Raw genomic sequence first — 15348 nt, 5'->3', positions numbered from 1 at the left:
TGTGGGCTCCTGGGCAGCCAGGCCTGCCTCTGGGTGTGATCTTGTGGGCTGCTGCGGCTGCCGGGCCAGGCGAGGACACACACTTTACAGGAATACTTAGAAAAACTCGTGTCAATAATGCAAGGCTCACTTTCAGATCTGTGTAATGGGGTACGATAACCCTCCCCCCAGAGATGGTGGCGATAAAGGGGCCCAGTTGTGCAGGCAGGAGGGAAATGGAGAGGGTGAGCAGCAGGGGCAGGGAGAGGGGCATCACCCCAGTGCCAGTGCAGGTGTGCCGAGTGGCCGTGCGCGTGGGGGCATCCGGGCTGCAGGGAGTCAGCTGCTGCAGGCGGGCCAGTCTTGCTGCTGTCAGGAGCTGCCTGGCTGACACCTGCTCCCTGGGCTGCAGAAGGAGGCCCCGAGGCTCTGTAAGCTTTGGCTGTGCTTGAGAGTGACAGGGAGAAAAGTTTCCCGGAGGGGGAGACAGTCTTGTCAGGACCCGCGGAAGGGCCAGGTGGCAGGGTGCAAGGACGGACTCCTGGTGGGCCTGGGGGAGGGGAGGGGGTTGGGGGAGGGAGGCACGCCTGTCCCCTCTCCCCATCTGCCACTCCATCCGTTGTCCCCACGAGCCCCTGCAGGGTGGCAACTATGAACAGGGGGCTCTAGAGTGGCACAGAGACGGCATGGAGTCCACGGGCTGCATCTGGACCACCGTAACCAGTGCCCTCATGTGCACTGTCCGTGTCCCTCCCGACAGGCCAGCTTCAGGGGAAGGGACGGGGCAGGCGGGTCGGGAACCAGGAGGCGCTGCTCCCAGCTGCTCTGTGCACCAGGGCCTCACATCACCCTCCCGGCAGCTAAACTGTGACCCTCAGCCCTTCACAGATGACGGAACAGGCCCTGTGGGGAGGGATTCTCATGTCCCCGCGGCTGGCAGGCAGAGCCAGACTCTCCCCGCTGACACACACCCGATTTCAGGATGGGTGCCCGTGCCCTAAGCTGGCGTCTGCGGCGGTGCCGAGGAGGACGCGCGGGTTCCTCGTATGCGGACACAGCCAGGGTCTGCCCGACCGGGCCGTTTCCTCAGCCTCTCCTTTCTTCCACCGCCCCCAGCACCCAGAGCTCACTGGCCCCCTGGGTGGTCACCCTCTCCCTGCTGGTCAGAAGGGGGCCTCATGCCTCCCGCAGACTCAAACCCATGGCCAGGAGGGTGTCGGGGCGCCTGAGGGCAGCGGACGTACGGTTGAGGGGACAGGAGTTTGGGAGTCAGGGACAGTGTTCACTCTGGGGGTGTGGGGGAGTCTTATTTGCTTCTAAGAGACAGAGCACCTGAGGCCAGTGATGGACTTAGGCCCAGCCCCCTAGGTCTTTGCCCTTTATTTGAGGAGGTGGGACTCAGCTTGCAATCACCCCAGACATCGGTTAGAGTAGGGGCCGCCACTGCTGGCGTTGTTGCCCCCAGGGCGCATTAGGCACAGTCTGGAGATGTTTTTGGTCGTCACACTGGGGAGCTAATATCAGCATCTGCTGGAGGCCACTGACCGCCCTATAATGCACAGCACAGCCCCCCACAATAGCCCTCCTGCCCAATGTCGGTCGCGCCGAGGTGCAGGAAGCCGGGATTAGACTCGGACGTGGTGCTGGAGGCGGGAGGCGTGTTTGCAAGGGGCCCGGGCGCCGTCGGGATCGGCGCTGAGGCCCAGGCACGCCCTTTCCCCACGGCCTTCCCCGTGTGCGGGATGGCCTCTGAAGTCCCGTCCCGTCCTCGTCCTGGCACGTCCTTGGGGCCTCTGCTTCCGGCCGGCCCACCCTGCCCGCCTTGTCTGTGCAGGGCTCACAGAGACCAGGACGGACGCAGCCATGTCAGAGCTGGTGCCCGAGCCCAGGCCTAAGCCGGCAGTGCCCATGAAGCCCGTCAGCATCAACTCCAGCCTCCTGGGCTACATCGGCATCGACACCATCATCGAGCAGATGCGCAAGAAGACCATGAAGACCGGGTTCGACTTCAACATCATGGTCGTCGGTACGGAAGGCCCGGGGCCCCCTGCGGTGCGGTGGCAGGCGGCCGGGTGCTGTGGGCGGGTGTACACGGGCAGCCTCGCTCTCAGGTGCGTGGCCTGAGGGTGTCGGCAGTGACCTTCACCTCCAGGAGCGGGGCCAGGTAGTGCTTTGAAACAGAATTTCCCGGACATGGTCACTAAGGCACTTGTCAGGTACCGGGAAGGGAGCTCCGCCGGACTCCGCAAGGTGTTGCCTCACTCGTAGCAACAGGGATCAGGGCTTCCCCCTCCCTGCTCCCCCTCCCTTCTCCGCCCATCCATCCATCACCGGATCCTGCCCACTTGACCTCGTAGCTCTCTCCAGCTCGCCGCTCCTCTCCATCTCCACCAGCACCCCCTGGGCCGGGCCGGCTCGCGCTTGGGTTGCCTCGGCCGCCAGACTCGTGCTGTTGAAGGACAAGGAGCTGGGCCAGAGCGTGAATCATCTAGAAGATTTTGCTGTCAACAAACATCAATTGAACTAAACGGTGTGCGTCGGGACATAGTTGGTTTCCTTTCTGGTCACGGCTTCTTATCTCAGGAACCAGTGGCAAGTGGCCTGGCCCAGGCCATCCTGTGTGACTCTCTCCCTGCTGGTGCCGGCTCCCCTTCATTGTCCACCAGCCACTGAATGGTTTTTGCAACCTGTAAAACTCATCAAGTCCCTTGTTCTACTTCAAACTCTTCAAAGCCCTCCTTTCTCTTCAGGAGAAAGGCAGGTGCCTTGTCTCGCCCGCACTACCTCTCTGCTCGGATGCTTCCCAAGGGGCATTCCACGCCTCGCCCCTATGGGACAGCTCTCTCGGGCTTGCCATGCCCCCTCCTACCTCTGAGCATTCGCACATGCTGTCCCAGCTTCTCATGGGTTATTTGACGTCCTTTGTCAGCTTTCAGCTTGGTTGTTGCTTCCTCCTGAGAGTCCTCCGTGATTCCCAGAGACTGAGCTAGCTCCCCTCATGTGCGCGGTCAGGCCCTGTGTGAGCTCTCCAGGGTGATTATCACAACACATCGCCACGGCCTGTGTTGGGGTCTCCCTCGCGATGAGCCGCGAGGTCCTGTTCACTGCTGCCTCCGAGCGCAGCACTTGCCACTCAAAAATACACGGTGACCAAGTGACCTTGGGAAATACCCAGACGGAGGAGGGTGAGCCCCAGGATGCGCCTCTCCCCGCAGTGCCCAGGGCAGACGTTCTCCCCCAGCCCCGGGCGCCTTCAGTGTGAGCCCGGATGCGGCCTTTTTAAGAACCCGCTCCAGCTGGCCACCGCGGCGGTTCAGTGAGACCCGTCCCTGACTTGCCACCTCCCCCCACCACCCTGTCAGCAGAGGCTAAAGGCCAGAGCAGCCACATAGCCAGTCCACTTGGGGCGGGGTGGGCCCACCTGGGCTCGTCCCTGTTCCTTTCCTGGAGCCGCGAGAATGCTCCGGAGTGCCTCAGCTTCACGGACCGCACGATGCAGCAGAAGTCCGGTTAGGATGCAGATTCTGAGCCATGGTCTGGGCCTGGGACCCTGCATTCCCCCGGGCGTCCAGATGGTGCCTGTGCTTACCCTGTGCGGCCAGCCCGTGGGATCTTGCACGCGCAGGTTTGAGTTGCGCTGCTCAGGCCAGCGGGGCTCGGCGCTTTTTCTTTTTGCCATGGAGCTTCTCCTGGGTGTGGCGCCGGTGCGGGTCACACAGGCTCTAGGGAACCAGGGCGAAGGAGGTGAAGGGGGCATCCTGCCCGCGCAGCTTCCTCCTCCAGCCCCGAGGCTCGGCGGTCACCTCCACGGGACGCTAACCGCCGCCTGCGAGGGTGACTTGGGCCAGCGGCACTGTGGGCTGGCCCGGGATTTATGAGTTGTAGGTGGGAACTGGTCCTCCAGGATCCCCTCGTCTGGGTGAGGGCGCCCCGCTGTGGGGCCAGGAGCACTGTAAGGTGTGAGGCAGGTGTTGCTCGCGTGCGAGTCTGCAGGAAGAGGTGGTAGCAGAATGTAAAGTGATCTGTTCCCACTGTGTTATTAAAGGTGGGAAACCCAGCTCCAGCAAAAAGCCCAAAACCCAAGACCGTGACCCTCTGTGAATGCTGAGCCTGCCACTCCCTTTCCTGAGGGGCCCGGCGCTCCAGGGAAGAGGGAATGTGGAGTCCAACTGCGGTCCCCCTCCGGCCCCCCCCGCCCCCCTGCGCCCCTCTGCAGGAAGCCGCTCCTGCCTGCTCACCCTACTCAGCCCTCCTGCCCCCAGCTCTCGCCTGCTGGGGCGCTGTCGGCTCGGGAGGTGGGCTGGGGTCCCTGCCTGCTCACCCTCCCGTCTCGTGGCAGGTCAGAGTGGACTGGGCAAGTCGACGTTGGTCAACACGCTCTTCAAATCCCAAGTGAGCCGCAAGGCCTCCAGCTGGGCCCGCGAGGAGAAGATTCCCAAGACCGTGGAGATCAAGGCCATCGGGCATGGTGAGGACTGGGAGGGGCTGTGCCCTTTCTCAGCGCGGCCTCGGCCAGAAGAGGAAAGAAAGGACTTTGGGGGCGTGAGACTCATGAGAAGGCCACCTCCAGACAGGGTAGAATGAAGCCTGAAACCCCAGGGAGTGGTCCTTGGACCCCAAGTCCAGGAGAGGGGAGGGGGTGGGAAGCGCTGCAGTGGGCTGAACTGGGTGGATGAGGGCGGGTGGGGCTAGAGAGGCGGGAGGGCGTTCCAGGTGCAGGGAGCAGCATGAAGGGAGGTGGGCGGTAGGGAGACCCCTGAGCGCCTCTTTTCCAGTACTGTTCCTGAAGAAGTCACCTGGGGCAGGGCGGGACGGCGGGCGGCAGGGCCCCTAGCATCAGCGGGAGAGGTGACCTCCCCGGTGCCTTTTCTGTTCACCCCCGCAGTGATAGAAGAAGGAGGGGTCAAAATGAAGCTGACTGTCATCGACACACCAGGCTTTGGAGACCAGATCAACAATGAAAATTGGTATATGTCTGCGGGGGGGGTTCCACCTAGACCTGTGGGGCAGGTGCTGAGCGAGCGAGGCGCAGGCTCAGTCCTGCTGACGCCCGCGCCCTCCGGAAGGGGCTGAGCAGGAGGCTTGCTGGAGGCTGAGATGGACTGTAGGGTGGACGGGGAGGTAGAGGCCCGGTGCCCAGGGGATTTCAGCTGATGAGCGCCTGGAGGTGGGGGTGGGTTTGTGACAGCTGGCAGCAGGGCAGGTTGGGCAGAACCAGGCCCTGGGGGCCGTTCCAGGCTGTCCGGAGGCTGTGGCAGAGGGTTTGGCCTGTGGGCCAGACCTTGTATCCCTGGATACAGAGAAGAGTGAAAAACAGGAGGCAGTGAGCGTGCGCGTGCGCAGTGTGCAGAGCGGAGCTGCAGTCAGCGTCCCGCCAGGAGGGGGCGCCCAGGTCTGGGTGGGAGGTTCCAGGCCCGGGTGCGCTCCAGTAGGGATGGGGCCGCTGGGCCTCTGCGGTGGGGTGTGCTCTGGGCAGTGCCTGGCTGCCCTCTGGTGGGTCAGGCTGTGTGCTCCATGGTGGGGCCAGGAAACAGGAGAGCAGAGTCTGAGCGCAAGGGCGGGCGGCCAGGGTCGTGCTGACTGTGGGCCCCGCTCCACACAGCAGTCCTCTCTGGCCCTTCCACAGGCCCCCTGAGCGCCTGTTACTTTGTTTTACTTATTACTTAAGAGAGAACAGAGCCTCAGAGGGGGGCAGAGGCTCCCCCAGAGTCTCCCAGCTGATAAGTGAGGGGGGGAGGCGTGGTGGGGATGCAGGTTCCTGTAGCGCAGGTCTGGGGGGGCATCCGCCCTTGCTAATGAGATGCTCCTGGGGGGCCGAGGGAGCACAGCCAGCAGGGGTCCTAGCAACCCCGGGGACCTGTGCATCAAGATGGTGTGGGGGCCCCCGGCCAGGCCGAGCTCCCAGGCCAGTCCTTCTGGGATGTCCACGGGCTCTCTGCCCTCCCCGCCCCCAGCTGGGAGCCCATCGAGAAGTACATCAACGAGCAGTACGAGAAGTTCCTGAAGGAGGAGGTGAACATCGCCAGGAAGAAGCGCATCCCCGACACGCGCGTGCACTGCTGCCTCTACTTCATCTCCCCCACGGGACACTCGTGAGTGCCAGCACCTGCAGCCGGGCTGGACCGCCCGCTCCTGGTGGGCAGCAGTACCCGGGCTCGGCCGGGGCAGTCCCACGTGGCCTGGGACCTTGAGATTCCCCAGACTTTGCCCAGAAAATCCTGACCTTCCTGCCAGGAGAGCAGAGCTGACCGGGGTGGCCCACTGGTGTCCCGGCACCGCGGGAGGAGGCATCTCCGTGAGGGGAGGGCTCCGCATTCCTCAGGGGATGCCTGCTTTGTGCCAGGCTGGGGTGGGGCAGCAGGAAGGGAGAAGTGGGGAGAGGGGCAGGGCTTCGGGCCAGGCCGGTGTTGGAGCTAGGAAGGGGCATTAGGAGGGGGCCAGTCCAGCTTGAACAGGTGTCCAGATTGAGGGTGGGCATGCTCAGGATGTGCCCTGAGGTTGAGGGTGGTGGGTGGGGCTGTGTGTGGTGTGAGGGGGTGCCAGGAGCAGGCACGGGCATGTACCCGGGAGCACTTACTGGGGACAGAGGCCCACATCACTTCTTACTGGGCCCGGCACTGGCCAGAGGTCCGTTTCTGGGAAGCTGGGCCATGTATGCAGCCCCTCCATTTTGGAGGAGCCAGGTGCTTAGCAAGTGTTGATGGAGGGGGCCAGGAACTTCCTCGCAGGTTAGCTTTATCTCCCCTAGAACCTGACCCTGGGGTCAGACCAAGATGCAGCCAGCCCGACCTCACAAGCCCCTGGACCATGAAGTAGAGCCCAATGGGGTCCCGGAGTCCGGGGGGAACTGGGCTCTCAGAAAAGGGATGGCCAGGCCCCTGCTGGGCCCTGCAGGATTATGGGGGCTGGGAGGGACCATGGAGAAGTGCTGTCCTGTGGGCAGGTAAAGACACAGGAACAGCGTGACAACAGTCCACAGCTGTCCTCAGGAGAAAATAGCCCCCAGGTCAGAAGAGCCACCAGGAGGGAGAGGGCGGAGTGGCCCGAGGGGCCAGAGGCCCCCGCAGGCTGTGAGGGCGTCTGCAGGTGCAGGCAGTGGGTGTGTGTCAGGGGACGGGGGGCATGGGGGGTAGCCTCTTGCTGGGGCAGTGGCCTCCGCCTGCGGGTGGCCTGCCATGGTGGCGGCGGCCGAGGGGGCGGCGCGGGGCTCTGACAGCCGCCTCCTCTGGGCCCAGCTTGCGCCCGCTGGACCTGGAGTTCATGAAGCACCTCAGCAAAGTGGTGAACATCATCCCTGTCATCGCCAAGGCTGACACCATGACCCTGGAGGAGAAGTCTGAGTTCAAGCAGAGGGTGAGGGGCTTCCCCCCTCATCGCTTCTCCCGTCCTCCCTCCCCCTGGTGACCACCCCCCCACTTCCCACCCGGCTCCCCCTTAGCCCTGAAAGAGGCTGCGGCTGGTCACATCCGGGACCAAAAGTCCGTCTTCGGCCCCCCACACTCGCCTACCCACACTCGCCTGCCCTCTCCCACGCCCCGGCACCTGACCACCCGCTTCTCCCCGCCTCTAGGTTCGCAAGGAGCTTGAAGCGCACGGCATTGAGTTCTACCCCCAGAGGGAATTTGATGAGGATCTGGAGGACAAGGCGGAGAACGACAAAATCCGGGTGGGTGCGTGGGACCTGCCCCCACACAGATGCCCCCGCGTCACGTACCGCCTGTCCTTGCGCCTGCTCCTCTCCACCCCCCGCCCCGCCCGCCTGACCCAGCGCAGCGGTGCCGTGGGGGAGGGTACAGACTGGGGCACCGGCCAGGACTGCAAGCCCACAGAGGCCTCCCTGCACCCAGGAAGCCATGCTCCCGCCCGTCTCCAGACGACACCGAAGTCTTTTTTTACCCAACGAAGTCCCCAAAGCCAGGTGTGGGGGGCTGGAAGGGCAGCAGGCAGGAACAGCATCCGGCTGGGGTCCTAGGTATGTGTGCTCTAGTCACACCCTGCCTCAGTTTCCCCCTCTGTAAAGTGCAGAGGTCAGATGAGGGAGTTCATAAACTCTTCCTAGGAGAAAGAACCCTTTAAAACAATTAAATCTCAAACAGAACTCCAATAAGCAAAGGGAAAACAGCTGCAGTGGCTGCTGGGTACAGGGGCACAGAGGCCACCTCCTTGGACCCCTGGGTCTCCTGGCCATCAGGATCAAGTGTGGATATTCAAGTAGGAACCTCTTACCTGAGCAGGTGAGATGAAAAAGTCGACTGAAGTGAACAAATCATTTTTTTTTTCTTTTTATAGTTGCACAGTATGAGGAACTTGAGCAGAGAGTTAACTATCTTGCCCTGATTTATCAAGTGGCAGAGACAAGTTTTATTTTTATTTTATTTTTTAAAAGATTTATTTATTTATTTATGCAAGCACTGGGCACAGTCAGAAGCGCGGGAGGGTGAGAGAATTCACCGGAGCCAGAGCGGGGAGCAGAGCAGGCAGAAGGACCGAAGTACACTGCTGAGGGGAGCAGTGGGCGGCAGGAGAGGTCTGCGCGCCATGTGGGACCCTCCTCCATGTGGGACCCTCCTCCGGTGGCCGGGGAGCAGCCGGGGATCGAACCAGTGCCGCAGAGACTGCAGGCAGCTTCGCAACCCAGCGCTCAACCGCTGCGCCACCGGGGAGGCCCTGAACAAATCATTTTTAAAATGACGCGTATAAATCTCAAATGGTTTAGAATCAATGTCCTTTGAAATTATTATTATTTTTTTTTAATAGAGGCATGTTTTATTTATTTATTTATTTGTTTGTTTGTTTGTTCTGTTCATACATGCACTGGGTACAGTCAGAAGCGCGGGAGGGTGAGAGAATTCACCAGAGCCAGAGCAGGGAGCAGAGCAGGCAGAAGGACCGAAGTACACTGCTGAGGGGAGCAGCGGGCGGCAGGAGAGGTCTGCACGCCATGTGGGACCCTCCTCAGGTGGCCGGGGAGCAGCCGGGGATCGAACCGGCGCCTCAGAGGTCGCCGGCAGCTTCGCAACCCAGCGCTCAACCACTGCGCCACCGGGGAGGCCCCTTTTGAAATTATTAAGATAAAATAACTTAAAACACATCACACTCGTTGGACGTTCTTTTCACGTGGGGGCCAGGGCTCTGCTCTGGGGGTCAGTCCACTCGTGATGCAGAAGCAACACACTCTGCCGGGTCTTTCTGAAACATCCAACTTAGCTTTCAGAGACAGCTGCCCACACCGTGCCCCCAGCCCATGCCAGTCGGCCTGGACGGTCGCAGTAACAAGCCCACATCAAACAGGCTTGGGAGCAGCGGGCTGGCTCCTGACGATGGCCCCTCCCCGACGTGGGGGGAGCCTATGGGAGTCAGACAGGTCTTGGAGCCCCAGGCGGTGAGCCGACCAGGGCCTCTGCCGGCGGGGTACGCGGGACAGAGGGGTGCTCCCGTCACTTGGGTGCCAGCGGGGTAGGTTTCAGGGGAGTTTTCTCTGCCCCAGCGAGCTCACGGATTGCTTCCTGTCGGCAGAGTTTGCAGAGCTCTGTGGGGTGTGTGACGCGCCGAGGGAAGCCGGCTGGCTGCGGCCGGGCAGCGAGGCCGGGCGCGGTCAGGGCAGGCAGAGGAGGGTGACCTGTGCGCCCTTTGTGTCCGCCCCTCCAGCAGGAGAGCATGCCCTTCGCCGTGGTGGGGAGCGACAAGGAGTACCAAGTGAACGGCAAGCGCGTGCTCGGCAGGAAAACCCCCTGGGGGGTCATCGAAGGTAAGGCCGCCCCTCTCGGCTGGTGCTGCTGCCCGTCAGGGTGACTTATTCAGCACCCCTGGGTTAAGGCAGTCCTGGGAGCTGAGATGCCACACGAGCGCTAGCCAGACCCTGCCGTAGCGAGCTCGCAGTCTAGCCGGGAAGCCGGGCAGGGCTAGCCGACTCCCAGGCAGGCGCAGAGAGCTGGTGGCACACTTGAGCCCGAGCCCCGGTCAGCATGTCCAGGGGTGGCACCTGGAGAGGCTGATGAGGGCGGAAAACCGGAGAGAAAGGGCTTCACCTGCAGCAAGCTGCTACGGCTTGTTCAGATGTCGCCATTTTCACCTTCTTGTAGATGGATGTGATCCCGGGGCAGGTGAGAATGATTCTGAGAGTTCTCAGAAAATCGCTCCCGTGGCCTCATCCAGCATATAACCCGGCGAGGAGTGGGGAGCCAGCTGTTCTCAGAACATCAGCCGGGACAGTCCCAGGCCGCGTGTCTTGTCCAAGGGTGCTTGAGGGGGGGGGGGGGGGGGAGACAGGAGTAAGACTCCCAAAGGACATGCCTTCCCTGTCCTGTGCTGTCTCATTTTCCAATGACCCTTTGTTAGAATATATATATATTTTAAAGATTTATTTATTTATACAAGCACTGGGTACAGTCAGAAGCGTGGGAGGGTGAGAGAATTCACCAGAGCCAGAGCGGGGAGCAGAACAGGCAAACTGACGAAATACACTGCTGAGGGGAGCAGCAGGCGCGACAAGAGAGGTCTGCGCGCCATGTGGGACCCTCGCCAGCGGCCGGGGATTGAACCGGTGCTGCAGAGGCTGCGGGCAGCTTCGCAGCCCCACACTCAACCGCTGCGCCACCAGGGGGAGGCCCTGTTAGAATATTTTATAAATAGCGGTTCTTACCTGGCTCCTCAACTAGGAACTGTTTATGAGACTGTCTCAGAGACTGTGAGGACAGGAGGGTTCGTGTGTTACTGCTCTTTGGCCCCCGTGACCCTGGCAAGTGCTGTGTAAACAGTAGGCACTCAGTCTTTGTTGAGGGAGGGTCCTTGGGTAGGGTGTGACCTTTTTCAGAAGGCTCGGTCGTCATTTCCTCTGTTACTGTCTTTCAGTCGGTGTATAAGCTCCTATGGTATGCAGCCATGTCTTAGGCCCCTGGCAGCTTTCTTAGATTTTTGGTGTACCGTGAGTTTCCTCATCTGCCCACAAGAAAAAGAATAGTCCTTGGTAGCTGTCACCCCAGTGTCTGGGGCAGGCTGTCACGGAGCCGCTCACTAAGTCTTTTTTTTTTTTAATATTTATTTATTTATACATGAGCTGGGGTACAGGCCAGGAGGGTGAGAGGATTCACCAGAGACAGAGTGGGGGACACAACAGGCAGGTTGACCGAAATGCACTGCTGAGGGGAGCAGCAGGCGAGACAGGAGGGGTCTGCTGCGCCATTTGGGTTTCTCCCTGGCCGGCCGGGAATCAAACCCGCACTGCAGAGGCTGCGGACAGCTTCACAGTGCTGTGCTCAACCCCCTGCGCCACCAGGGAGGCCCTCACTAAGTCTTTGTCCAGTGAACACAACCCAGTTTCCTGAGCCCCCAGACCAGCCAGCTCTGGAGGGGTGAGGGTGCCCTGTCCGGGGCTGGCCTCTGCCCGCCACCCACCTGCATGCCACCCTGGCCTGAGCAGAGCTCCCCCGCTGCCGTGATGGCACACCGGTGAGACGACCACCTGTTTTGTTTTGTTCACAGTGGAAAACCTCAGCCACTGTGAGTTTGCCCTGCTGCGAGACTTTGTCATCAGGTAAGGCCCCCACCCCCAACAGGTAGGTGGCAGGTATAATTCTTCGGGGTCAGGAGGCCATCTCTGCAGGTCCACTTCCTCAGACGCCCAGCGCGCTCTGCCCTGCTCCCAGCTCCTGGCAGGAAGCAGCAGGGGCCGAGGAAGCGTCACTGGCTCCTTTTATTCTGAGCAGCTCTCAGTCCTTGGGCTCTGGCCACTGAAGTGGCCTCAGACGCGGCCGTCCCCTCCGCCCCTAATGGCACCCCTCTGCCCTCTCCCCGTGTCCTTCAGGACCCACCTCCAGGACCTCAAGGAAGTGACACACAACATCCACTACGAGACCTACCGCGCCAAGCGGCTCAACGACAACGGGGGCCTCCCTCCGGTGAGCGTGGACACAGAGGACAGCCACGACAGTCACCCATGACGACACCTCCTCTGACCATCACACCCCTCTCCACACACGCATCCCAGCACCACCACCAACCACCTTCTTCCTTTCTACTCTGTCCCACAGGCCTGTCTGCTTTTTGTGAAGCATCTTGTCTGTGTGTGTGTGTGTGTGTGTGTGTGTGTGTGTGTGTGTATGTGAGAGAGAGAGAGAGAAAGAGAAAGTGCGTGTGTCCCTGTGTGTGTGCACGCGTGTGTGCAGGGGTGAGGTATTTTCACTTCCCTCCCTGGAAAGTCCCTTGTAAGTTTGGTTCCTCCATGGCTGTCCATTATCTGTCCTCTTTCCTTGTGTCCCAGAACAAAGCCGTGAGCCTCGCTCAAAAGGTCTGGGGGAGGTTTCATTTAAAAATGATGGGAGCAGGTGAGCCACAGGTAACGCCTTCTTACCCCTGAGCCTGCCGCCACACTGAGACACAGAGGTTCTCCGAGCTTCACCTGGGAACTGGGGGGAGCTGAGCAGTGGCCCCTCCCTGTGAGCTGGGGACAGTTGGGGGACAGGCTGGGACTTCCTGGGCGAGGCGGGGCGTGGGAAGGGAGAGGGGTAGGCCAGAGCTGGGCTCCCGCGGGAGGAATCAGTGCCCCGAGGTGGAGAGCAGCTCAGCCCTTCGGTCTGTGCCGCCCGCAGCACTGGGCCCTGTGCACACCCACTCGCCTGCCCGCTGCTCCCACTTCCCCTCCTTGACACTTGCCTCCTGGCTTCTTTCGCTTCCTTTAAGGCTTTAGCTTCCTTTCTGCATTTAGGGTGTAAGCCCAGTCTACTTCCAAAAACAACTTCAGGCCACCTTCAGAATAAAATCCCAGCTGAAAGCATGGGTCGGTCCGGACTGAGGCCCCGAGAGAAACCAGCCCCCCAGCGAGGCCTGAGCAGCAGCCCCTGTGGCCCGGCGCCGGGCTTGTGGGCGGCCAGGCGGAGGACACATGGCGGCTGGCATGGCTCCCGTGCCCGCCAGTTTTTCGGCATTAAGTTATAGAAGAACTGAGTCTAAAGGCAAAACAATACACAATATTTGTCTTTCTCCTTGGTTTGGCTTCACTGGCAAATTTTAAAACCACAGCTCCCTTCTCCCCATCAGACTCCCCCCCACCCCCCGGACGGGCCCCTCGCTTCTCCCCTGCTCACGGGCCCTTGGCTGCCTCTTCCTCTTCCGCTCTCACTCTCGTGCTGACGCCGACTGCATCTCTGTCCGTCTGTCTGCATCCCCCGCCCGCCCACTTCTGTAGACATTACATACATTTAGCCTTTCCTTGCTGTTCCCTGCAGCCCTGCACTTATTAGCGCTTCTGTGTGTCCCCTGTTGGTGTGAGAAACAAGTGGCTCTTTCTCCATTAGTGTGTGAGGTGGCTGATTCAGGGCTGGGGAAACAGTGTAGCCTCAGCCAAGGGAAAGTGCCAGAGTTTACAACAACCTCTCCTGACCTCCCCTTCCGGCCCTAGGTGTTTGGGCCTCGCAGATCCCAGCATTTGCGGTTGCTTACCACTCAGGTGCTAGGGACACACGGGCTGCAGACCAGCGTTCAGTGGACCGGGAGGAAGTGGGTGACCAGATGGCCAGGAACCCAGAACCCACGGTCTCTGTCCTTCCTGGAGACCCTGTACCAACTCAACCCACATCTGTCCTCACCCACAAAAGGATTCCAGGGTGGGCACCTGCCAGGGCAGAACAGCAGCAGGGTCAGAACCCAGAGGTCACCACATTTCAATGGGGGGGGGTGTCCCTGGTACGTACAGCAAGCAGCGCGTATGAGGACATGGGAGTGGAGGTCTAGGCCTAGCAGGGAAGATCTAGGGGCGGGGGCGGGGGCACTGGAGAGGCTGAGTAGGAGAATGATGGTTGGCGCCCCTAAACCCTCACCTGAGCCCTCCTGGAGAAGCTATTTTCTATGTCTGCTGCCAGCTGCTGGTGTCCACACCCTCAACCGTTCTCAACCCCCCTGCAGGGAGAAGGCCTCCTGGGCACTGTCCTTCCACCTGTGCCAGCCACCCCCTGCCCCTCTGCTGAATGAAGGCCATTTCAAGCGCGGCTTCTCCCTCCATTCCTCTCAGCTGCTATTGCTGCAGGGCCGGGCTCTTTTTAGTGCCGTCCTTGTCCAGCCCACCACCCCCAGCAGGCGGGAGGGGCCAGCTGCCTCTTTAGCACAGTTGCTTCCTCCATTCATCCAAACCACCCTCTCCTCCCAGTGGAATGGAGTTCTTGCCAGCACTGCCCTCCTCCATCGTCTGTCAGCCGGTCCCAGTCCATCCGTAGGGTGAAAGAACTCGCCATGAGCTTCTTCTGCTCTTGCAAACCCATACCAGCTACTCGTCACCATCCCCAAAGGAATGGCCTTGCTCCCTATCCATTCATCTGCATGAGCTGCTCTTGGCTTCCTTAAAGGGTCAAGAAAGCAACTTTTCTGCTTGTCAGATGTGTTGACGTCAGCTGTGTGAGCCCCAGTGTGGGACAAGGGTGTCTCCTTCATTGCTTAAGGCTTCTCTATAAGGATGGGTCATTACAGGTGGGAGGGAGCAAGGTCTAGGGTCACTTCTTGAAAAAAATCACTTGTGGCTGGCCCCGAGAGCGGTTTCACACCCTCCCATAACCAGGCCCCTGAGAAGAGTGGTTTTCCCATAGAGAGGTTTCTGGAGCTGACTTCCTTATCACTCAAAAAAGGAATTAAACACATGGAACTCCAGAAATGCATGAGATGTGAACTTGAGAAAGAAAAAAGTACCCTTGTCTACTTAGCAATAAGAAGGGTCTCTTCTCACCCACCCCAAGTACTGCCACCCCCGCCCCGGTAATGTGAGTAATGAGGTAGCCTGGCCACAGCCGGCCACTGCGGGTTCGGGGGAAATACCCGATGGAGGCAAAGCCGCCCTCAGATGCATGAATGTTTGCGAATGTCGCTGCCACTGCCCCCCACAGTGTCTTTATGGAACCCCCCTCTGCCTCCCTTCCCCACCACCACCTGGACACAACTTGCTCAAGGCTGGTGACTTGTGGGCCATTCATCTAACACCAAGTCCTGATGGAGCAAGAGGCCCAAGCCTAGGGGATGCAAGAACGACCCATTTCTTAAATGTGACCAGTCCCAGCCAAACTTTTGGTGACATTATGGTTCAATTTCCCAATTGAAAACAAGCCAAGAGACACTCAAACTGGTTGTGTAAATGTTGCTAGACTTTATGTGTTGTATAACTAAACATTGCTGTTTGAACAATTACTGTCTGGCCGTGTCTTATTTGCATCACTCCTTGGCCAAATCAGCCATTATTCATCATCTCACCCATGTGTGGGGGTGAGACAAGGTCCCCCTGGAGAAGGAGTAGCCACAGAAGCCAGAGCTGGAAGACACGCGGTGAGGTCAGCTCATCTTCAGTTGGCGTGAGGCTGGACACCAGCCCTTATTCCAGGGGTTTTAAACCCA

At 60.3% G+C, this 15348-nt stretch overlaps 1 protein-coding gene across 5 annotated transcripts in view; it reads left to right on the top strand.

The window, feature by feature from the left end:
- SEPTIN3 (septin 3) overlaps positions 1-15140 on the top strand; it is a 78536-nt gene extending 63396 nt beyond the window's left edge. For 2 of the 5 annotated variants that reach the window (XM_054696003.1, XM_037513448.2), the window contains 10 exons: positions 1814-2005; positions 4319-4447; positions 4865-4946; positions 5934-6071; positions 7215-7332; positions 7550-7645; positions 9628-9727; positions 11461-11512; positions 11783-11876; positions 13879-15140. In XM_054696003.1, coding sequence (XP_054551978.1) covers positions 1814-2005; positions 4319-4447; positions 4865-4946; positions 5934-6071; positions 7215-7332; positions 7550-7645; positions 9628-9727; positions 11461-11512; positions 11783-11876; positions 13879-13944 — 1067 coding nt within the window. In that variant the 3' untranslated portion in view covers positions 13945-15140. Of the gene's footprint in view, positions 1-1813; positions 2006-4318; positions 4448-4864; positions 4947-5933; positions 6072-7214; positions 7333-7549; positions 7646-9627; positions 9728-11460; positions 11513-11782; positions 11877-12238; positions 12303-12682 lie in introns of all 5 variants that reach the window. The other 3 variants (XM_037513447.2, XM_037513446.1, XM_054696004.1) reach the window with 3 other exon arrangements.
- The last annotated feature ends 208 nt before the right edge of the window (positions 15141-15348 follow it).

This window comes from Talpa occidentalis, unplaced genomic scaffold, assembly GCF_014898055.3.
Source record: "Talpa occidentalis isolate TD23 unplaced genomic scaffold, MPIMG_talOcc4v2.1 talOcc4.16, whole genome shotgun sequence".
Lineage (NCBI taxonomy): Eukaryota > Metazoa > Chordata > Mammalia > Eulipotyphla > Talpidae > Talpa > Talpa occidentalis.
The sequence above is the reverse complement of the archived record's forward strand: the minus strand, read 5'-3'. Positions and strand labels throughout refer to the sequence as shown.